Raw genomic sequence first — 23631 nt, forward strand, 5'->3', positions numbered from 1 at the left:
GTGTATGTATGACACCTCCTCCTTGGTGCATACCCAGCACCTCTCCGCCCTGTGTTTTGTTGCTGAGCATGTTGTTACCAAAGGAATCTCCCTTTGGTCAGCTGTGTCTCCTCCCAGCTTCTTCTCAACCTGCAGCTTCTTTGAGGCTGGGAAAAGAGAGCCTTGAGGCTGTGCAGGTGCTGCTCAGCAACAGCAGAAAGGCTGGTTTGGTTACCAGTCCATAGCACAGCACCGGGAGCTGATAGGAAGAAAATGAATCGCATCTCATCTGGTCCCAGGTCAGTAGTCAAGCTAATATATCTTGTTAGAATAGTTAGTGTAAATGGAAAAATAGGCAACAATTCATATTCAGAGGCCCGAAAGAATTTCTGTGCCCAAAAACATGGGCATATCTTTAATTTTTCTGGATGGTCTGAAGTCTTCTGCCTGTAAACTTTGTGTATACTTATACAATCGCAAGTATAACACAGCTTTCCTCCTTTAAAAATGGAATGAAAGAAGGAAGGATGAATGATAGATAGTCTTATAAGTCATGTACAGAGATTTGCAAAGAGCAGAGGTTCTCTCAGTTGGCAGAGAGAATCCTCCCTCATTTGGCCTTGGCTCTCCTGTTGCCAGTGCCCATAAGCATTCGTGGATGTGGGGTTAAGGACCAGAGACAAGGTGAGCATTTTGCATTTGCTGAATGCTGAGGAAAGGATTTCCCCTTGTGGAGTAAAGTTTATTGATTCCTAAAGAATCACAGAATTACAGAAAGTCCGGGATAGGAAGGGACCTCAAAAGATCATCTAGTCCAGTTCCCCTGCTGGAGCAGGAACACCTCAGTTAGGTCACTTTTTTGCCCCCCTGAAAATATAAATGTATGGTAGTTTGGTGATGGAATGTATTTAATATTAGTCCTGCTTGTATCAAAACATTTTAATAGTAATTTTTGTGCTGACAAATAGCTGTTTCCACATTTGTTTCACAAAATGGACTTTCAAGCAGCTGAAAATACTGTTCATATTTAATTTAGATTTGACATTATTCTGATTAGTTTAGCACTGTTTTCTCTTGAGTATGTTTTCTTTCTTAATCTGAGCTGTGTGCTTTCTGACTGTGATTCCAAGTCTTCTCTGAACCCAGGTTTCCCTTACTGAGTCAGTGCTTTTTATGAAACGTACAAGCAGATTACCACTGTGGATGAACTTCATGGTGAAACCATCATGTACAGTTGTACATTTATGCATTATACTTGTCAAATGTATTAAAAAATACAAGAAAATTATATATATTTTTTTAACCAGTTATTAAAAATGTAACTAAAAATTACATTTTGGCAATTTGAAGAATAGAATAGCTTAAAGAATTCCTTGCTGTCCTCTAAATGACAACCCTACATTATCTTGGGCTGTGAGATCCTACCAGCCACTTTAACATGTGTATTTACATATCGTTTCACAAAGTTTGTGATGGTTTGTAAGCATGGGAGGCAAAGTAGCAGCTATTTGGTACATGTTACACTAACCTGATGTTACCACAACTAGTAGAAGAGCTGGCTGATTAGAATACCCACAAATAAATCTTTTCCTCCCAAGTGAAGCTGTGGCATGGTCAGGCCAAGCACTGCCTGCATTCTGTGCTGAGATAGTTCCGTTCCAGTCCGAGTTCTCAAGTCAAGAAGAGAGGTGTGAGTTAAAACTTCTCAGGAAATGATTAAACAAAATGCAGCTTTGAGTCCATGGTGAAAGCCAATTTTAATCTTGATGTGGTAAGTAGGGCAAAAATGTTACATATTTCATATTATCCAGAAGATGAGTTGATGAGAAAACTGTCAGCATGCTAAGCTGCTAGTGTAGCATTCACACTGGGGAGCAGACAACGTGTTTAATGTTCATTGCTGTCCTGCCAAATCACAAGTCAGACTCAGCAGGATGTCGGTTATCCCGTGGCTTCTGCTGAATTTTCTCTCTTTCTTTCTGTTACGCTCTTACATTTTCCTCTTTCTAGGAACTCACATATTAAATTGTACGGAAGCTGGGAAGAGACCAGTGATGTTCGCTGCCAGCTTAAGAATGAGAACATTTACTGGCTCTACCACTAATGCTGAAGGAAAAGAATGATGTCTGAAGAGAGGAGAGAAAAGGATCACTTTTTATAAAATGAAGTTAAAAGACTGGAATTCAGCAAGAAAATTTGGAGAGCCCATTCTCCGCTGTGCTGAGAAGGAAGAGGAAAACAGAACTAGGGAACACAGAATCACTTAAAATTGAGCTTGCTATAACCAAGCGAGCTTGTATTTCTGCACAAGTTATTTGCCAAGACCTGCTAGGTCAGTTGTAAATGCTTGTGCTTACTCCACCAGCATGTCCTCATCCAGGAGGGAGTAAAAGATTGTGATTGCTTCCAAACGGAAATAAACATTGACACCTCTCCTGAGTCTCTTAAGAATATGCATTTTTCAACAGTGCAGTGTTAGTATGGAGGGAAGTTGACTCCTATGTGTTGAAACACACTTCATGTGTAATACCCTTCTGGTGCGACACAGGCATAATGTGTTCATGGATCTAGGCAGTGAAGGTGCAATCTCTGATGATGACCTCAGTATGCTACTGGTAGACCCTCAGCCCAGCAGCATGGATCCAGAAAGGCATGCCCTTTGCAAAGATTTTACATTCTAAAATCTTTATTCCCAGTTGCTAAAATGAAATAATGAAATGAAATGAATAAAACGGAGATGCTGCAGTGGCCTTTTCTCCCCTTGCTGCTGCTTTTCTTTTTTTTGTTGTTGTTGTTGTTCCTGCACAGAATCTGTGATTCTGCACGCTGCTGGGTTCGAGGCACCTGGAACTGCTGCTGCCCAGCTAAGCTTGCCGTCCTTCACACACTGGCAAGATTTTGAAGATTACGAAGAATATAAAAGTGCAGTAAAAACTCGAATTCACAGCTAGAGGCTGCACCTCCTCTGGGTAACAGATTAGCTGGATAACCATCAGCTGAGCAGATCATGAGACCATAAAGCAATGAAAGAAAACAGCTTGCTAGACTTTGGAACTACCTCCACTGAACTTAGGCTTTTGCCTCTGAAATTAACATACTTCTGTAGGTAAATGGATTTCAGTGTATCCACTCTGCAGTATTGCAATAAATCCATTTTAGTTCCTTTCTGGAATCACAGACTCACCAAGGTTGGCGAGGACCTTCAAGAGCCTCTAGTCTGACCATCTGCCTACCACCAGTATCTCCCCACTAAACCCTTATTACCACATCTAAGTGCTTCTTGAACACTTCCAGGGACAGTGACTCAGTCCCTGGGCAGCCCGTTCCAGCTGGGATTTTTGTTTCCACAGCACAAATACCCCACAGTGCTATTTGACACGCACCTGAGAGGGCACTTACATCTTGCCGGGTTTTGGTTCTACCGCACTAAGCCTGTGTGTTAAGATTCCTTTGGGTTGACAAGTTACTTATTTTTTTAGCATCTCTGGCTTGTGTTCTGTGGAGATTTTGTGTGGGATGTTGTGGAAATAGAGAAGACCATTGTCTCTCACCTGTGAATGAAGACAGGTTGGGGGGGACTGCGTGCAGAATTCCTCAGTGGCCAACCATCAGTGGCTTGCGCAAAGTGTTCACGTTCACTATCTCTACGCATGAAAAATCTATACATAAGACAGCATGGAAATTTCCAGAGGGTGGATTTGTATGGATTTTCTTCAAAATGGGAGGCAGGAAGCAGATCCGGACTGCAGGACACAGTGGGGCTGAAGTTCTCCTTTAGTGCAAAGGGCAGGGGCAAGCTGCCAGGTGAATTCCCTCAGTCTGTCACTGAGATAAGAGAGCTGCCTTTAGAAGTCTGGTTTGAAATGTGTTACTTAAAAGCTGGAGGGAGAGAGGCTGCTGCTTTTGAAACTCATTAAACATGGCTTTCTTGTGATTATTGTTTTTTGTCGTGTTGAACATGCCAAAAGCAGGTTTCTCTTCCCATGCACGGCCACAGAAGGGCATGGGTTTTAGGTGAAGTTGTTGTTTTAGTCACCTCTCACTTCACAGTGAAATCAGGGCCCTGTTTCCAGTTGCGTGGAGTTTTGCTAAGTCTACACGTGTAGGCTTGTTGGAGTTCCTTTTATCTTCTGGCCTGTGTTTGTGCAGTTCAGCTTCCTGGTGCTGCTGGGTCTGTTTAGTCATGGCCCCGTGATTAAGTGATACGTTCCTGACGGTTCCATCAGTAAACTGAGTTCTTTACTGAAGATAAGATGCTTTTCACTGTGCTTTGCTGTCTTTTGTGTCTATTTTGCTTTATTGTCTCCTTCCATGCCGTGTCCTCCCTCGACAAACACAAGCAGATTAGACAAGCCGAGTGCCTCATGTCGGTGCCAGTGGGAGGAGTCAGAGGAGTCAGGCCTGGGGTTAGGACACTGTGCAGGGGTTAGGGTTAGATGTGAGCAGGGGAAGAAAGGGGATCCCGCTACCCAGGAAGTGACTAATTTGGTCAAGAAAACTAAGGAAAACAGGGAACGGCTTTTCACCCAGGCCCTGGGACTGATATTTGTGTAAAGAGGAGAATGGGGGTAGTGGTGGCAGAGCGCATGTGGAGGTACTGGGCTGTGGGAAGGAGAAATCAACTCAGAGAGAAGGGAAGGGAGAGAAATGCCCTGGGTCTGGGTAATGGCCAGGACCACGTGGAAAAGGGTGAAGAGTGACTAGAGATGAGTATGGGCCAGAACAAAATGAAGGAAGCAAACAAATGAGATTAGCTGCTGGGAAGGAAAATTAGATTGAGATTTAAGAAGGCAAGGAGGCCAAAGCTGGAAGTTAGGACAGAAAGTGGAGCAAACTCTTAAGACGTGAGCTAGATATTTGCTGGGTAAGGGGTCAGGATTGAAAACAGAAGCTTGTTACACAGAAAAGATGAAAAGTGGCTGGGAGAGGGAATAAAGGGTAGAGCAGAGCCCAGTACAGGGTGTAGCAAGCCTTCATTCAGAACTGGGAACAGAAATCTGAGTGCTAAGTCTTGCCTTTATGCTTGGCTCCAGGCTTGCACGTCCTTCTCATCCATCTTGCTCTGCTCCATGTAGTAGAGCTAGCTCAGGTGGTCTGTGCATGAGGGCAAAAGTCCAGCTGATGGTTTTTATTTACTTATACAATTCACCGTAACAGTATTTTCTAACATGTAAGTTGGCCCAGATCTTGATGGAAACAATTAGGCTGGTATTCCAGAAATGATACAATGCAGCATGGTAATTGATTGGTTTCACTTGCTTGTGCAAATTTTAAGACTATGAAATCATTTACGGTGTGACGTTAATACATTTGTTGTGGTATTTTTTGATCGGTTGGTTAGTTTGTTTACTTTAAAGGGATTATTTAAAGGAATTAACTTTTTAAGCGCAGTGGTGCTAACATGCAGAAAGCAGCAGAAATGGCCAGCATCCGTTGCTGTCACTGCATGGGAGAAATCACTTATTTATTTGAAGATTTGGCTCACTGGTAGTCAGCAGCAGTGCTGATGAGGTTTGCAGAAGTCTGCCATATCCTAGAGGAATGGAGTCCTGACAGCATTGTGAAGGGCGCAGTGACCAATCCACTGCTCTGTCAGAAAGAAACAACTGCTGGCGGCTGATGAGTGACTTTTGTATATTGCCTTACAGAAATCCGGAATGGGAATCTAAAGGCCATCCTGGGCCTCTTCTTCAGTTTGTCTCGATACAAGCAACAGCAGCAGCAGCCGCAGAAACAGCCAGCACAGCACCATCTGTCCCAGCCAGCTCCCTCTGTGTCCCTGCAAGCAGGGCCTGCATCTCAGGGCCAGGCTGGGCCGCAGCAGCAGCAAGTGCCAGCTTCGCTCCAAACTCAGTGCCAACAGCCCCAGCAAGCTGTACAGCATCCGTTCAAAGCACAACCAGAAATGCAGTCAAGGTGGGGAAATTTCTTTTGAAGCTGGTCTTTTCATTGTTTGCTTGGTTTTCTTCTTAAAGGCCTTCAAAAGCCTGCTTTCCTTAGTTCTCCAGAATGAGGTGTTGGAAGGGGAATGCTGGGTAGCAGTTGACTTCACACCTCTGGAAATCAAAACACATGCTTAAATATGTTCTCTGTGTTAGAAATGCTCAGTTCAATGAGTGTAGAATACCAGCAAGACCACAGTGTTTTCTAAGGGCATTCTTCTAATTATTCATTTCTATTTCTTTCCACTCTCAAAGCGTGTTATGTTATTGCTGTTACGGAGCATACTTTGGATGTGTGAAGGCCAACCTAGAGTTCTCTATTTACAAGAGTATTATTCCTCATTAAGAAATGGTATTAGGCTCTAACCGTGGTAAAAGAAATAGAACTCATCACAGCTGGTGACACTCGAAATCAAATCTAGGCCTAATGATCAAAAATAAGTTGCTGGCTTACATTAAAAAAAAGGCACTGTTGGTGTTCTCTGGCTCTCCTAGATCAGAATAGAGGGAGTGTTTGTGCCTTAAATGTTTTCAGTCCTAATGGAGCTCTTTGCAGGTTAAAATAAAAGCCACAGTCAGTAGCACTGTGATTACAATTGCAGCCTGCTTATCTGACCCCTGTTAACAGAGTGAGCATTTTAGTGGGCAGGATGAAAAGCTGAAGTCATGTTTGCACAGTTACTGGTGAAGGCTTATTTGTTTCAAACCATCACAAATTAAGTTAAGGCTGATTTGTGTTAAAATAACTCACTAAGATGAACACTATCTTATGTGCTGCTTTGTGAGGGATACAGACAGATCAAGTGAAGCCTTCCAAGAGAGATGCTACTCAGATCTTGTTCGGGCTTTCCTTGAGTCATAATGAACCATGCTCATTTTAAGTGGAAACAATTATTTGTGTAATTGGAAAGCACGATGTTGTTACAGCGTGTATAAGCTTGTACAGGAAGTAACCATCATCAAATGAGGAAACATCTGAATGTATTTTTGTTACTTTTGTGACAAAAAAACATGACCAGAATCATAGGATCATTTCAGTATGGCTTTGGTATTTTCTGTCCATTGTGTGGTTTGTGCTGGGTTTCAAGAAATTTAAAATTATTTAACATGAGAATGTGAAATATAACATACGGTATATTATAAGCTGAAAATGCACAGATTCTGAAGAAATCATATATAATAAAAAACTGAGAAGAGTAAAAAAAAATGTGAATTCGCACACAAAACTGCATCTATATACATCTTCTATCATACTGTATAAAAAATAATTGATTTTAAACAGTTTTGGCCTGAAATTACGCTTAGGCGAAGAGCATAAACTCCCTCTTCCCTGCAACTGGTAACTAAGTGCAGTGGCTTTAAAAAGAAAGTTGTTACTCAATGATATCTTCCACTTTTTCTTTCCTGTCGTACAGTGCATCTCCCAGGGACTCATCTCAAAGCAAAATCATCCGATTCACTCTTGGTCAGAAAAAGTCTTCTAGGTTAGCGTTTCTTCATCTTCCTCGAAGCATGAATAATCCTTTTGCAGTATTATTGCATGCTTAGGATTCATGCTGAAAATGTTTGCCTCCTCGTTTGTAACTAGGCATTTTACCAGCAGCTGAAACATGGAAGTGTTGGGCGAATTTTAACTTCTTTCTGTTTTTCAAAGTGTGGAATGCATTTAGGCCTGCAAGAGAATGATTGTGTTTTCTTACCCTTATAAGCTTTTGTTTCTGAGAACAAAACATGGTTCTGGGAGTTCTCTCCCTGCTGCACCCATCTGTGTGAGCTGCATGTAGCTCTGCATTACTGAAATAGCTAGAGCCAGGCTACTGCTGCCCTGACACATCAGTACAGTATTCCTGCCTGTAGTAGTGGGGTTATAACCAGGTGGTCTCTAAGGTCCTTCCCCACCCAAACCATTCTATCATTCTGTGCTTCTTTCTGGGTCACAGTTATGGCCTGGGCTCAGTACCTTTCTCTAGTAGCAAGAAGCTGGAAACATCACCCTGCACCTAGATTTTGCTTTAGATTTCACAGATGTTGCTGTGAAATGTCTTGGCCAAACACCAAAAATAAGTGCTAAAAGCACTCAGTTTCTACAGAGAAAAATGTGAGAGAAGTGATATCTTACTCAAGAGTTGTTGTTGACTCTCACGTTTTTCATTCTCCATGTGTTTTTTAATGGCAATGACACCATTGTCTCACCAACTTGCCACCTGTTGAGTGCTCACACAGTTCAGGCAGCTTTAATTCCTTTAAAATATGACAGATTCGCAAAACCTGTGTGGCTGCCTTTCACAGGCCCTGCCAGGCTGCGGGCCTTGCTGCCCCACTTGGCCCTGTCTGTAGCATTTTGTCCTTCTGAAAAGCCAGAGCTGAGATATCTTGTGTGTTTGTAGCTCAGTTCCTACTCAGTAAAACAAACTCTTAATGAATTGCTTTCCAAGTGTTCAGGAAGAGCCTGGCAGCCATGTTCAGGTTGCTCCTTCCCTTCCCCACTGCTGCTCCTTCCATGTGGTCTGTGTGCAGAATGGAGCATCCCTGGGTTGTTCTCCGTGGCACCGTGCTGCAACTTGTACAGCCGAGGACAACTTCCTAGCACCCCCCAGTGCTGGAAAAGGCTGCTCTTCCTGGCTAAATGGAGGGTTTGTCCTAAAGTCTTCGGCCAAATAAACCTCAGAACCATGATACGCTGTGCCAGGTCCGTGGTGCTTTGAGTTTGTAAAAGATTTTTTTGCTTTGTATTTGAATGATGCCCTTATGTTTTATCCCATTTCGAGCTTTGAAAGCATGTGCATGCAGCTGCTGACATTTCTGTACTTTTCCTTCATGTTTCTTTTTCTATTTCCTATTTCTTCACTGGACTCTGAGAAGCCAGTTAATTTTGAAAGCTCTGCCAGCCTCCTTCCTGGCTTCTTCCCCCCCAAACCCCCACACCCCCATAGGCACAGCAGGGATTTGGTCTGCTGTATCTTCTCACTCTGACAACTGGGACTTCTTCATTGCAGCCTACTATCAGCGCATGTTAAGTTAAATTGGCTTTTGTATTCCATGCAGAGTCAGTTTTAGGGAGATTCCACCTTACAGAAAATACAAAGAGAGCACAAAGAAGACCCTTTCACTGCTTCTTTATATGCCATGAACTGGTCCTATCTTTTAGTCTATAATGTGATGGTGTTGCTTTTTAAAATGAGTTGTTTTCTTAATTCTCTTAAGAATGGATATTGAGAAACCAGCAAGCCTTTCAATTTTCAATGTTGCATCTACTTGGACCATAGAAGCATGTTCTTGTGAGCACGCAAAACACAGCGCAGACCCACAAGCTGTGTACATTCAGACCCACAAGCTGTGTATATTAATGTTCACTTTGAAAAACTCAGGCACACAGGTTGTTTTGAGATGCAGTGCCTGTGGCTTTCCCAATTGTCAGACTTTCAGAAAATTCTACCCCTTCCCTTTTTGCCTGAAAAATGTGAAACGAGTATCCTTTCCTGTCTGCTAGTTCCAGAATCCTACCTACCTTTTTTTCTAGGTAAATATTTAAATCTTTTCGATATGGGCTAAGGAAATGCTGGAAAATCCATCCCTGAAACAGCTTGCTGCCATCCTCTATCCATTTAAAGCAGAAACTTATACCTGCTCACTGATGTGGTTGCCCTAAGAGCATGGACTTACATTTTGTGTGATTTAATGGGCGCAAATTAAAGCCAGTTAATGTTTTGCTGGGCTGGCCACTGAGCACTGATGTAATGTACTTCCCCATGTTACATCCAAAATAAGTGTATCTCTGTTCAACAGTCTGGTTTAAGAGCAGTAATGTCTCATTTAGTGTTAACTTTACGCTGGTATTATTACTGCACTGCATTTTTTTGATTCACAAGATTTATGGCAAGTGACCATTAATGGAACAAGCAAAAGATGTGTAGCGAGGGTCTGATTGTATCACCTTACTGAGAGGAGACAGCTTAGTGTATTCTCTGTTGAGTCCATTAGAAACAACTCTTCCTTTTGCTAAATCTGGTATTAGTCAGCTTAGACAGGGATTTCAAACTGCATCCTGAAGTTTTTTTGAGCTGAAAGGAAAGCTGTTAAAGTATCTGATTAACAATCTTGTTTCTTTCTTTTTTTTTCCTTTTTTTTTTTCTTTTCATATAAAGCAATTCAGATTGTAGCTTGTTTGTGATTCATTTTTCATCTCAGATGATTTTTCCATTAGTTCTCTGGTAAGGACCAAGACCTTAAAAGTGTATGTTTGTGATATTGATCCTTTTCATCTTACGCATGGTATTCCATAGTTTCTCTCTCATAGTGCTTTTTCACATATCTGATCTTACTGTAATTCTTTTGTCAGGCTCCCAGGCCCGACCACAAGGGTGTCCACTGCAGGCAGTGAGACAAAAACTCGTGGTGCTGTCAGTACCAACAATCGCCGCAGCCAGAGCTTTAACAATTATGACAAGTCCAAGCCTGGAGTTCTTCTTCCAGCATCCACAAGTTGCAATGAAAAAGGTAAGTGCTTGTAATTTTTGCATGCTTAGTTTTTCTGAATGGTGGTTTTATGCAGGGGAAGTTGGATTCTCTATGAAACTCGAGATGTGAGATTATCTCGCAGCGTTGAGTGGTTCTTTGCAAACACAGCTCCTTGCAGTGCTTTCCCTTGGTGTTTACTTTTCTCACCCACTTTCAAATTGAATGATTCATTCGCCAAGTCAGTTTTTAGTTTCTGTGTGGTTGAGGCTAGTAAATTTTTATTGTGATTGCACTGGGTGCAGGATATCATACTCATGGTAGGCGGTCCATAAAAACATACGTGCCAGTTGTGTTATGATCATTTCTGATCATTTCTCATATACACACTTATCTGTAATAAGAATGCTTAAAAGTTGGGTAAAAACAGGTAAAATACTAGCAGCCATGAAATCTTAGTGTGCAGGTTTGACTTCTCCCCAGAATATACTTAGTTAAAGCATGCTTTGAAAGGGGAACTCATTCCCCGCATTAGAGCTGGCTTCTGTTACTACCTGGTGAAAATCTTGCTTGGATTTCAATCTCAATCTAATTCAAGTCAGTGGAAATCATTTTAGTAACTTCATATATTCTTGATCAGCCTCTTTGGAACTATAATAAGGAACAGAGCACTGACAGTATTTCAAGAACAGAAATGAGATTTAAGAAAAATTGTTGACTCCAGTACAGACAATCAGATCACTTTTAAGCTTTCAGCATCCATTGTGTTTTTCTGGGTAACTTGTCATACAGAGAGATTCCTTTGCCACGTCTCTAGTTTATGAAATTCACTACTCCTGAAGTCCAATAACAAGAATATTTGCCTGGACATTCTTTGTATTGCCATTCAAATTTAGTTCTCCTCCTCTGTGATGTAGAAAAAAGCAATTGATTGGTTTTATTTACTGTGATAAGTAAATAACAGTGGCTTTGTTCTTTGGCAACATTAGATTTGACAGTTCATAGAAATTTAGATTGTAAAATTGTTCCAAACAGTGTGCACAGGCTTTCTGTTGGATTCTGTAGATCCTCATGCTATGTTTAATGTTTTTCTCTTGCTTAACACATTGGCCCTATCGTTGTCCTATCCACCCCTCTCACAAGAAAATGCTATGATAGCTGAGAGCAGTGCCACTTACCTCGTTTTTATCCCCGGTAACTCTTCCTTCTTACAAGTGACTCCACAAGCCCCACTGCTTTACAGTTATTTACAACTTCGAAACGTTTGGGTTTTCTTGTCGCTTTTGTGACTGCTTTTAAGATTTACTGTTCTGTCCATCTGATTGCAGTTAAATGTAGTAATTTCTCAGCCTTGAAAACAGATCATAAGTTGTAACTGTGTCCTTGCAGAAAGCTGTAGTATCTTTGTACTAAGGGACACGGTTTAGTGGGGAAACACTGGTGCTAGGTGAATAGTTCAAAACGTATGGAAATGTCAGTGATAAGCAGGGATTGAATTTTGTGTGTAAGTTTGTAGTAGTGCTCTGAGCCTCTGTTGCTCTGAACTGTTCAGCCTGATGTCAAAGACCACGAAAGGTCACCAGGTGATGGGGTCTAAATAGCATTGGTGGGTTGGGACGCCTGAAAACTTGTTCTGTTTTAGGAAGTATCCTTTCAGTAGGAAGGCAAGGTTCTTGAATGCTGTAAAGGAGTAATCCTTCCTTACTAGGAGTGGGGTTGTGACTTGATGTCTTGAAGATATGCACAACAAATAGCCTCAGGAAGAACTGGTAGTGGTGAAACAGGCTTTCTCATTTCTTGCCAGACACAAACAAGGGGGAGTAGAAAATTAATCCAAAAATAAGACATTTTGATGAGCAGCTTTACAGGAAAGGAAAATGACCACTGAAGATTTCTTCAATATTTTCACATGGTGAATAGCTCCATTTGTTTTGCTTCCTCCACTGTTGTCAGAGGTGCTTTAAAAACACAATTTAAATTTAATTTCAAGAATCATGCAGCATATTTGAAGGCAGAAACATAATTTATCTTTATAAATGTTGCGAAGAAACTGTGTTTGCATTGGAAATGCAATACCAAGTACCGTCCTGTATGGCACTGTGTCATTTTTTCAATGACATTTACTGACTTTGTGTCCATTCAGTAAGTAGATAATCTGACAGCATTCATTGCCTTCAGTTTGTAGCTCTGAGCTCTGTAAGGCAGAATTTTCCAGCAGAGTGGTGGTGGATATGACTGGTGAAAACAGAGCAAATTGTTGTAGTTTGCTAGAGTCAAATCATTGGCTTAGTCTGGCAGCTAATTCAGTACCCTAAACGAAGTCATTGCACTTACACAGATGGATCAATATTGTATTCCAGTTGTGTCTCCTCGCAGTGACTTGGCAGAGTGCCCTTTAGACTCAAATCTCCTTGTTATACATGCATCACTTCAGTAACTGTAATGCCTGTGGTTTTCATGCTTGTTTCTTTGGAGGAAATTGTAATTTTCTTCTCTGGAACCTCATGTCTTGTGTCTCATCTTGTAATGGTGTCACTGGAGTCTTGAGCATCACAGAATGATAGAATCATTTGGGTTGGAAGGGACCTTACAGGCCATCTAGCTCCTCTCCCCTGCAATGAACAGGGACACCCATGTCTCCATCAGGTGCTCAGAGCCCCAGCCAGCCTGACCTTGGGTGTCTTCAGGGCCAGGGCATCCACCACTTCCTGGGCAACCTGTGCCAGTGCTTCACTGTCTCCAGAAGGCAGAATCTCGGAGTACATGCACACCCCTGAACCAGCACTGAATTAATTGTCCATCTAGCACCAGCAGCATTGCTTTTCCAGCAGAGCAGAGTGCGCTACAAATCCTACTCAGGAGATCCTCCAAAAACATTTTCAATCAGCCTGATCAGACTTTGTATGGGAAGAAAATTACTTTCACGGCAATACCCAAAAATAGGCTAATGAAGTAGCAACATCCTACTTGGTGAATCCACAGTTACTATTTTGGAAGGTACTGAGTACCTTCCTTACCTGTAAACAGCAATGATTTAACTGTGACGTAAGCATGTAATATTCATCTCCGTAACTGAATTACATTTGGCATTCAGTTAAAAGCTGGCAAGTTACAGCTGTGCTCAAGAGATAACTTGAACTCTCTTGACTTTCTCCCAGTTTGCTAAGATTACTAAATAAGGGAAGCCAAGTACTGGGTTCAGTCTTGACTTTCTTCAGTTTCAGAGAAAAGTCTTCATACTGGTGTTCTGCCTTGTTCCCCTCTCTCTCACATGCAGATTTGTCAGCTTGACTGTCAGCTGCTTTTAGGCAGATAGTTCTGCGAACACTCATTCCTCATTGTAATCCATCTCTTCAGAAAGATAAAATTGTTACTGAAGAAGCATGCAAGGTAATCTGCTTCCTGTGAGTGTTGCAAACGCCCAAAAGAAAAAAAGTGTGGGTTTTTTTGAGGGGGGAGGGGTGGAGGTGAGAATGGGTTGGTTTGATTTTTTCCAAAGTTGATGGCCTGTGTATGTTGCATTAAATACTCAGAACTTTGGTTCTGAGTCATAAATCCATAAAGCCAGAAATAAATTATGGTCTTGAGGAGAAGAGAGAAAAAGAAAAATAAGAAAGAGGGCTTATGCAAGTTGAATTTTACTTAAAAATATAATCATGACACAAAGTTGGTTTGCATTCATGAGAAACAAAACCAGTTGGCCTGACAAATGTTTGGCTTATTTTACGTTAATTGTAACGTTGCCAGACAAGTTTAATGTCAAACTGCTGAGACAATTCAAGCTTTCTGACCCATATCCTGAATTTTGCCTAAGGAAATAAGACTCATATCACCATGTTGTGTGTCAGTCAGCTCTCTTCTGGTAATTCTGATCCCTTTACACAGTAGTAGCTCTGTGTTTTTGGAGGAGGAAATAGGACGAAAAGAAATTTGCCTGGTTTGGCAGGCTGCTTTGGCATGAGCCATCACTTCCTGATAGAAGGTTGCCTTTGCTGTATTACATTTGAATCGGCTCTTACTGATTACTGTAGGATGTAATTTGCAGCTTTCACTCATCTGTGGCCTTTTCTTCCAAATGTGAACTGTCTTATTAGTCAATCTTCTGCATCTTGTGGCAGCAAAAGTGCGTGAATTGGAACAGAATACAGCAGAAATGAAAAGGACAGTAAAAGGAGCATGGAGGAATAGCTAGCTACTGAAAAACAAATAACCTAGATGTTCTGTTATTTTAAGATTCCATTAGTAATCTAATGATGAGACTTTCTTGGGGAAAGGATTCTATGAAAATAAATTCTTGGATGTATGTTGAGGTAACGTGTGTAAACTTAGCAAATGAATAGAGATAAAAGACAGATGTTCTGTCATAAAGACAAGAAATGTTGCAGGGCTTTGCTCATCCTGCACGTGAGGAATTGAATTGATTTTGCCAGATGACATTTGCAAACGCTGAAGGAAATCAGGGTGTGAAGTGCTAGAATAAAGCTGTCTGTTGCTCCCTGTGTGCTTCTGAAGTCATCCGTGCTCAGCTTTGAGCACAGTGGAGGAAGCAGCTGGTGTAAATACTGGGGCTGCTTCACAGAATCACAGAATCCCAGAACGGCCAGGGCTGGAAGGGACCTCAAGGATCATGAATCTCCAACCCCCTGCCACGTGCAGGGCCACCAACCTCCCCATTTAACGCTAGACCAGGCTGCCCAGGGCTCCATCCAACCTGGCCTTGAACACCTCTAGGACACACTTCCTGGGAGGAGGGTGAAAACAGGATTGGTGAGAACCATGTGCCTACCCTTCATCCAGGAGTGTACAGGCCAGTGTGGCTATTGCATGTATATCAAAAGCACTTTTTTCACTTCTTTCTTTCCAGAAGAGAGCAGCAGCCATGGGAAATTCTGTGTGTAACAGACTTTTTGAAATATTGCAGTTCAGCTAAACCTTTGTTGAGGGTTATCTCTATAAACTCAGTTGAGCTTTGTCTTAAAAGCAACAATTAATTCAGATGGGAATTTTGTGACATGACTGGATGTAGCTACCATGGCTTGTCCATGCAGGAGAACTGTAAAATCTAGTCTTTTTCTGCAGTACTATTTGACAGCTGCTGACACTGGGTGCTTAGATTTCATGCATGTTAAATGGGAGGGGGAGGCAGTGTGATTTTATTTTATTTTGTTTTGAAAGCTGTTGAAATCTTGCAGCGTTAAATCAATCTTTCTGAACCTTTAGCTGTTCATTTCTGGAAATGTGCCATATCTGGAAAGCTCGAGTAAGGCATTCGAAAATGAAAGCAAAAAATCGGTGGATGCTTGCAGTACACTAAAACTCTTAGAATACAGATTTGCTGAAACACATGATTTTCAGTGGTTTATGAAATAGTTTCCTGTAACTCACATGGAAGGTGTGGGCTTGTTTTCTTTTCCATTAAGAGCTCTGAGTCAAGATAGGCTGATTGTTGCTGTCCAGGATTCTCCTCTAAGGAGGATGATGTAGACACCCATTTCACGTGTGTGGACACCTTTCTGGAGGTTAGGATATGATAGTTCCTGCTTTTTGGAGTTAGCTCCAAGGTTTGTGTGGAAAATTTCTTCTATGCTCCTGGGAATTTGAGTGTCCATATTCCTCACATCATAAAATGGTAGCATGCCAAGGTAAATGTTTTTCTTTTCAGTGATTAGCCATTTATAATTGCAGTATTCTTCTACACAGAGTGCTTTAATGTGTGTAATTGCTGTTAAAGGCTTTTATTCTTATAAAAAGGAAAATACCATTAGATTCTAATTGCATTTTTAGATCACGGGGAAGTAATGAGCCATACAGGCTTGTGGTTTTAGATGTCATCGTAATCTCCTCATATACATCCTATAATAATCTCTTCATGGGGCCTCTTAATTCACTTCTGAACAGTCTAAAGTTATTTAGTCCATACATGGGTAAGCATACCATTGGGTTACTTTTATTCTTTGATGTCCTTCAACATCACAAAGCATAACATAGCATGAAGAGCATTAGCCACCTGCCAAGTCTACCGCTGAACTCATGTCCAAAACATTCCTAAGGAATGTAAACTGTCACATGAGCTTGACATTTCTATGTCAGTATGTGAATATTTGTTGTTAGTTATCTTGAAGCTCCACATTTCCATACCCTTTTAATTGTCTAAAACGGTCACCAAATTAGAAATGCCCCAAACTTCCATTTGTTTGTGCAGTTTAGAATTAAAAAACCTTTTTTTTTGTCCACGGCAGGAAGGAGCAGAACTGTGTTTGAGGTGCTATCAAGAATGAAATTTAAAAATTGAAGCATGCAACTTCAAGAAAGAGCTTGATGTGGTGGATTTAATCTGTTAATCTATCTCAGCAAGATTATTAGTTAATCTATTAAACTATTCCAGTATTTTGCATAGCTTCAAGTAATTCAGGTTGAGCCAGAATTTAAAAGCCATTTGTGTTGAACAGAATGATGGGTATTCCTGAGAAACTGAGCACCCAGACGTATCCACTGTCATTATTGATCTTCAGGCAGTCCATCTGCATTTTGCAGTCTCAAGAATGGTGACATTGTGTGGAGATACTCTGTTTACTACTCTCTGGTTTGCATCCAGAGTTGGTAAATTCCTTAGTTTATGAAGCTGTCAGAAACGTCAACTCAATATGTCATTGCAGTGTGTTTACGCTGTGATGCAGTGGTGTGTTTGGTAGGCTTACATGCTTTCTTTTGGGTCGATTCTTTTTCTTCTTTATTCCTAATAATTGATTTAAAATAATCCTGCAGAGGGCAGTAGAAGGCTGAGGGAAAAATGACATCTTGCATTGGTTTAAGTCTTAGGTAAAATATCAGCAGGAAGAAGCACTACCAAATTTTGACCTTTTCTACATGAGACAGAAGAAATGTTTGCTTTTATATTTGTGAAGTAGTCGGGTTTGGGCAGTAATAGGAAAAAAGAATATATGCATACAGATTGGTGCACTGATTTAAGTAAATGTGTGTTTTGATATCAGTGTTCCTGCAAACTTACTCCATACAGGCCTTATGAGAGCGTTGTGAATTCAGATCTCACTGACTCTGCTATAATCTGAGCTCTGCATGTCTGTTTCCAGGTAGGGATACGGTGTATTTGGAGGGGAGTAAGAGAAGCATGTGGCTGATGCTACATTCCTTTTTTTATCTTTAGTAACCCCTTTTAACCTGGAATGCAGCACATATGTAATCACAGTTGCTGTCTTCACAAGCATGCATGGTGAAGGACCAAGAGGCAAGTGGCACAGGTTCCTTTAGGGGAATTTCCATCTGGCAGGAGGAATAACATTCTTCGCTGTGGGAACAATGAACCATCAAAAAGTTGTCCAGGAAGGCAGGGCAGTCTTGCTGAAGGTATTCAGGACTTGCCTTGACAGAGCCTTGGATAAACTAATCTAAGGTCTTGATTTAAGCTGAAGGTTGGAAGAAATGGTCTGCAGAGCTCTCTTACTCTTACTCTCTTACTCTTACTCTTACTCTCTTACTCGCTTACTCCAGCTTAAAAATTTTAGTTTCTTAGAGCATCAAAAATATATGGCACATTGACTAAACAGTATCAGTGACATATGTAAGGCACTCTGTTGGGGGTAAAAGGCAAAGCAAAACTGAAGTGTGCTTCAGGACTGATAACTACACTGGTAAGAATAATCTTATATTTTGTTTGTGGTCTAAATATCTTTCTTATTTAAATGTTCTGTGTTTTCCCTTGCTCTTTGCTGATACTCATTTCTGGTCTGTTGATGTGAAAATTCCTTACCTGTGGAAGGTAAGGAATTTCTTTCTCATATCTTTTTCACTTGTTGCTATCAAAATAGGGCTGACAAGCAAGTTAGTAAAATGCTGGCATGGAAACGTCTGCACTGCTGAACAAGCAGTTGTTTTTGGTGTATGGTTCTGTACATCAAATGTGTGCACTTCAAATGTGGGCAGTTGGTTTATCAGAGCAGTTCAAGGGGATGTGACATATTCTGTCACAGACTGATGGAATGATTTGGGTTGGACAGGACCTGAAAGATCACCTGGTTCCAACCCTCTCCTATGGACACGGCACAACTCTCACTAGACCAGACTGCTCCCAGTCCCTTCCAGCCTGGTCTTGAGTGCTTCCACAACATCACTGGGCAACCTGTTCCAGTGTCTCACCACCCTCACAGTGAAGAATTTCTTCCTTATATCTAGTCTAAATCTGCCCCCTTCCAGTTTAAAGCCCTTTCCCCTTGTCCTGCTGCCATAGCTTTAGTAGGAATGACACTCCAAAGTGAAATCTACATGTTTGCAGTTAGGATGGCATGCATCCCAGGATGTGGGAATACAAGAAAAACTGTTCAGAGCAGAAGCTGTGGAGCAAGATAAACAGCATGAGAACCAAGGACACCTCTAGAAGTAGAAGGAACGTCTCACGGCTCTGATTGGACAAGCGCCTGTGTGAACGATTGAAGAGTGTTTTGTAGAATGCTCTGTTGACATGTAAAGGTGGATGGAAAAGTTGTAGGGGTGGAAAGCTAGAAAAAGAAAACTTGTGAAGGTATAGAAGTGATGTGAGAACTTGTAATAAATGATTTGGATCATTCGCATCAGGCGCTGTGCCAGGATTCTGAAGGAGTTGGCTGAGATGGTTGCTGAACTGCTCTCCATGCTATTTGAAAAGCTGTGGCTGTCAGGTGAGGTTCCAGGTGACTGGAGAAAGGGTCACATCACTCCCATTTATAAGAAGGGGAGCAGGGAGAACTTGGGAACTATAGGCCAGTGAGTCTCACCTCTGTGCCTGGGAAAATCATGGAACAGATCATCCTGGATGACATGCTTGATCACATGAGGAATGGGCGTGTGATCCAAGACAGCCAGCACAGCTTCAACCAGGGGAAGGTCATGCTTGACCAATCTGGTGGCCTTCTATGATGGAGTGAGCATTGGTGGACTGGGGAAAGGCAAGCAATGTCATTTACCTGGACTTGAGCAAGGCCCTTGACATGGTCCCCCATCACATCCTTATCTCCAAATTGGAGGGATGTGGATTTGATGGGTGGACCACTCCATGGATAAGAAATTGGTTGACAGGCTGCAGACAGAGTGTGGTCATCAATGGTTTTATGTCCAGCTGGAGGCTGGTAACAAACGGTGTCCCCCAGAGGTCTGTCTTGGGACCGGTGCTCTGTAACATCTTTATCAGTGACACCGACAATGGCATTGAGTGCACCCTCAGAAGTTCACTGATGACACCAAGCTGAGTGGTGAGGTTTACATGGTAAAAGGAAGGGATGCCATTCAGAGGGACCTCAACAGGCTCAAAAGGTGGGCCTGGGTGAACCCAATGAATTTCAACACAGCAAAGTGCAAGGTTTTGCTCTTGGGTCAGAGGAGTCCAAGGCATCTGTTTGGACTGGAAGGAACAGTCCTTGAGAGCAGCCCTGCAGAGAAGGACCTGGGGATCCTGATGGATAAAAAACTGAACATGAGCCAGCAGTGAGCCTTGCAGCTTGGAAAGCAGGTGGTATCCTGGGCTCCATCAGATGAGAGGTGGTCAGCAGGGACAGGGAGGTGATTGTCCCTCTCTATCTGCTCTTGTGAGGCCCCATCAGGAGTACTGTGACCAGGTCTGGGGCCCCAGAACAAGAAAGACAGCTGTTGGAGAGGGTCCAGAGGAGAGCCACAAAGATGATCAGGGGACTGGAGCACCTCCCCTACAAAGACAAGCTGAGGGAGCCAAGCTTGTTCAGCCTGGAGAAAAGAAGGCAGTGGGGTGACCTCATTGCAGCCTTTCAGTACCTAATGGGAGCCTACAAACAGGAGGGGAATCAACTCTTTGAAAGGGTAGATAACTGCAGGACGAGGGGAAATGGTTTTAAGTTGAGGGAGGAAAGATTGAGGTTGGATGTCGGGGGAAATTCTTTACAGAGAGAGTGGTGAGGTGCTGGAACAGCTGCCCAGAGACGCTGTGGATGCCCCCTCCCTGGAGGTGTTCAAGGCCAGGTTGGGTGGGGCCCTGGGCAGCCTGGGCTAGTATTAAATGAGGAGGTTGGTGGCCCTGACTGTGGCAGGGGGGTTGGAGATTCATGATTCTTGAGGTCCCTTTCAACCCTGGTCATTCTGTGATTCTGTGTGATGTAGAAAGCACCTGGGAATGCACTCTTTGGCTTGCTTCTGTGTGATATGGAGCTTTTGTTGAGCTTGGTATCACACATGTTTAAAAGCAGCAGATTTGGATAATGTCAACTGCCTAGATTCAATTTAAAAACAGTGGGTTAGAAACAGCAAGACTCTCATTGTCCTTACCAGGGGCAGCCTGAGATGTGCAAACTGACATCAAACCTCAGAGTTCTCGCCTTTCCTGTCAGGGGTCACATCTTGAAGGCTGAAGTTTTCAGCAGCCTTCAAATGAGCTTCAAAAAAGGACACACACAGAACAATGAGGAGTACTGCATACATAGTTAGAGGTTTGGAAAACTTCCTTTGCAGCTATGTATTCAAAATATTAATTTGTGTTCTTTGCCTAAAAGAAAGGCTATTTCCTTGTTGCTTAGAAGATACCTGTAGTCAGTGAGATTTGTATTAGTAAGAATTCTCTATGACTTTAGTAGGCTGCATATGAGTGTCTGCTTGTTTGGAATTTGAAACTGGTCCATTTCAGACAGCAATCTACATGCATGTTTTGAGAACAAGGATGATTACCCCTTGAAAGGGATTAAATTAGATAGAGTAAGTAAAAATTTAATAGCTATCCAGAGGTGATGTACAGGCAGAGGTAATAGGTTTGGCTCAAATTACTTTGACTTATTATGACTTATTATTATTATTCAATGGTAACTCTAACAACCCTAGTGTTTTCTTGAATTGAAAACCTTTCATTTAAAAGCAAAAGTAAAAGACAAACCCTCTTCTGTAGTTGCACGTGAATCCAGATTGTGTATTTGTTGTTACAAATAACGGCTTGGCTCCTGTACCGAGAACAGGATGGGCAGTCAGTTTGTATTCTGATGTTGCATGTCTTCCTCACTGGAACAAGGATGGTTTTTCCAGTCTTGGTAAATTAATGGTAATAAACAGGGAGAAAAAGCAGATTCTCTCCCTTGTGCCGAATAGTATTAGAAGAGTGAAAGAAATATGGTGAAAAAAAGAGTTCTGACACTCGTAAGGCATGATAGGGTTATCTTATTCCATGGCTCAGCACCACCTCTTCTACCCTTCCTAGTTTCCTGGACAAAGAAAAAGCTGTTCCTTTTGGTATGTAATGGTTGAGATGATCACATGAATGACCATGAGAGTCTTGTTGACTTTGTTATAGAATAAGAAATGATAGGTTTGAAGCAAACAAAACCCCTGACTGTTTCTATTCAGTGATGGTCACATCGTTAGCTGTGGCGGAAACGTTTCATTGCCAGTGTGTTAATGACTAACCTGGTCTGATGGGAACTAATTTCCAATTTCTACTGTCCATCAGGAAGAAAAAAAAAAAAGCTTAACAGACTGATTTTATTGTTCCCCATTCATGCCAATGTGATTTTTATCTAGATACTATTAAAGCATTTTCATGTAACAAGTGGGAGAAAACAGTATCATCCCAGTGCTAGTAAATCAGTTCATTTGTGCTCTGCAATTTAGTCCATTTTGCTTGTAAGGCAAAGGGAGCTCTTAGGCAGGATTGCCTGACTGAACAAGAAGAGATGAAATGAAAGCCAAGCCTTGAGATTTGACCTCACAAGTGGCTTCATGCACAGCTTATTGTGTAGCACTGAGGAAAGCCATGCAGTTGACATGCTGTACTGCTGCAGTGCTGGATGCTCCTCAGAGTCTGCTGTCAATTACTGTCATGCTAAGAAACATTCTTCAGCTAACAGAGGGGAGCCTTTCAGAGAGTTCAGTATAGACTCTTTCTTGAAAGCAGTCTGAAAACCACCTGTGATGCCCTCCAGTTCTGTTTAAGAAGTCAATGTAAAGTTAGCAGCTGATAGAAACTTAAACAACAGCTGTTGTAATAAGACTTTGCATTTTGAATGATATCTTTTGCTAATAGTCCGCAGATGTGTGATATCTTACATAAGAGAATGTTAATACAACTCCATGGGGCAGGGAGGAGCAGTAGGCAGGTTTGGCCAGCAGTGAAATTAACTGTCCACTGGGCTATCAAAAATAAACGTGGGTCTGGAGGTGGAGAGCTTGCTGCCCCTATCAGCGAATGGCATGAGGATGTCAGAAAGCTGGAGAGCAATTTCATAGAACAAAATAGTTATATCATGCAACAGATAGTAGCTGTAAGTTGATAGTTTTTTTGGCAGTTGTCACTTTCTTTGTGACTGATATTTATATCTGTTTAGTCTTATACAGAAAAATCCCCTAGTTCAATATTTTGTAGCAGTTACTTTGGCTTCTGTTTAGTATACAGCCTGTTATTAGTTTTATCTTTAGAAAATTGAAGTAACCTAATGCTTACTTTTGTAGGAGTCAAGGGGGTGGTTGAGTCACCATCCCTGGTGTTCAAGAAATGTATAGATGGGGTACTAGAGGACATGGTTTAGTAGGGAAATATTGGTGGCAGGTGGACAGTTGGACTGGATGCTGTTGGACGTCTTTTCCAACCTTGGTGATGCTATGATTCTGTGAAATTCTTAGTCTTAAATGACAGATAGAGTGTACTTGGTGTTCTTGCTGTATACACTACCAAAAAGCCGATGCTGGAATTACTCCAGCAGGTTGCCTAAATATAAACTTCCAGTGGAGGTATTTACCATGTGTCCGATGTGACTTATTTATCTTCAGATGTAGTATAACAATAATGAATTTGATGTACCTTAACAGAGAATATGAAAACAGCAAGAGAAAAAAGAAGAGATATGTGGGATAATATGAAAGGCACCTAACCTCTTCCAGTGTCTATTTAATCTTACAGGTAGCTTTAAGGAAAAAAAAAGAAGAAAAAAAAAGTCAAGATTTTGCTTGGCTAAAAGTGAAGCATGCTGTTTCTGTTCAGGCATTCAATTTCAAATTACACCACATTTCATTCAACTTTGATGAATGTGAACTTACTGATTCAAACTGTTTCTTTGTGTTACAAATTCCCCTAAACATAAGATCATGGGCTCATGTCGTGGGGTGCCTGCCATGAGAGTCTTCATGTGAAACAAAATGCTCATCTGTGTATCTCAGTGCATTGCTTGCATCCTTTCACTTCTCCAAATGCATTTTGTAAAGATTGGCTCAGCTTAGTGAATCTTCCACAGTGTACTTGTATTGGGTGTGTGCCTACAGG

The 23631-nt window shown here is 41.7% G+C and overlaps 1 protein-coding gene and 1 long non-coding RNA gene across 9 annotated transcripts in view; both read left to right on the forward strand.

Moving 5' to 3' along the window:
* Positions 1-23631, forward strand: part of NAV2 (neuron navigator 2) — a 188150-nt gene that overhangs the window by 59129 nt on the left and 105390 nt on the right. For all 8 annotated transcript variants that reach the window (XM_042837241.1, XM_042837242.1, XM_042837243.1 and 5 more), the window contains 2 exons: positions 5628-5895; positions 10261-10418. In XM_042837241.1, coding sequence (XP_042693175.1) covers positions 5628-5895; positions 10261-10418 — 426 coding nt within the window. The remainder of the gene's footprint in view (positions 1-5627; positions 5896-10260; positions 10419-23631) is intronic.
* On the forward strand, positions 80-2412 carry LOC122170434. The gene is made up of 2 exons (XR_006171762.1): positions 80-278; positions 1990-2412. It is a non-coding gene; the product is annotated as an uncharacterized LOC122170434 (long non-coding RNA).

Source organism: Centrocercus urophasianus, unplaced genomic scaffold, assembly GCF_019232065.1.
Source record: "Centrocercus urophasianus isolate 14NV4802_14NV808 unplaced genomic scaffold, USGS_Curo_1.0 seq_7, whole genome shotgun sequence".
NCBI lineage: Eukaryota > Metazoa > Chordata > Aves > Galliformes > Phasianidae > Centrocercus > Centrocercus urophasianus.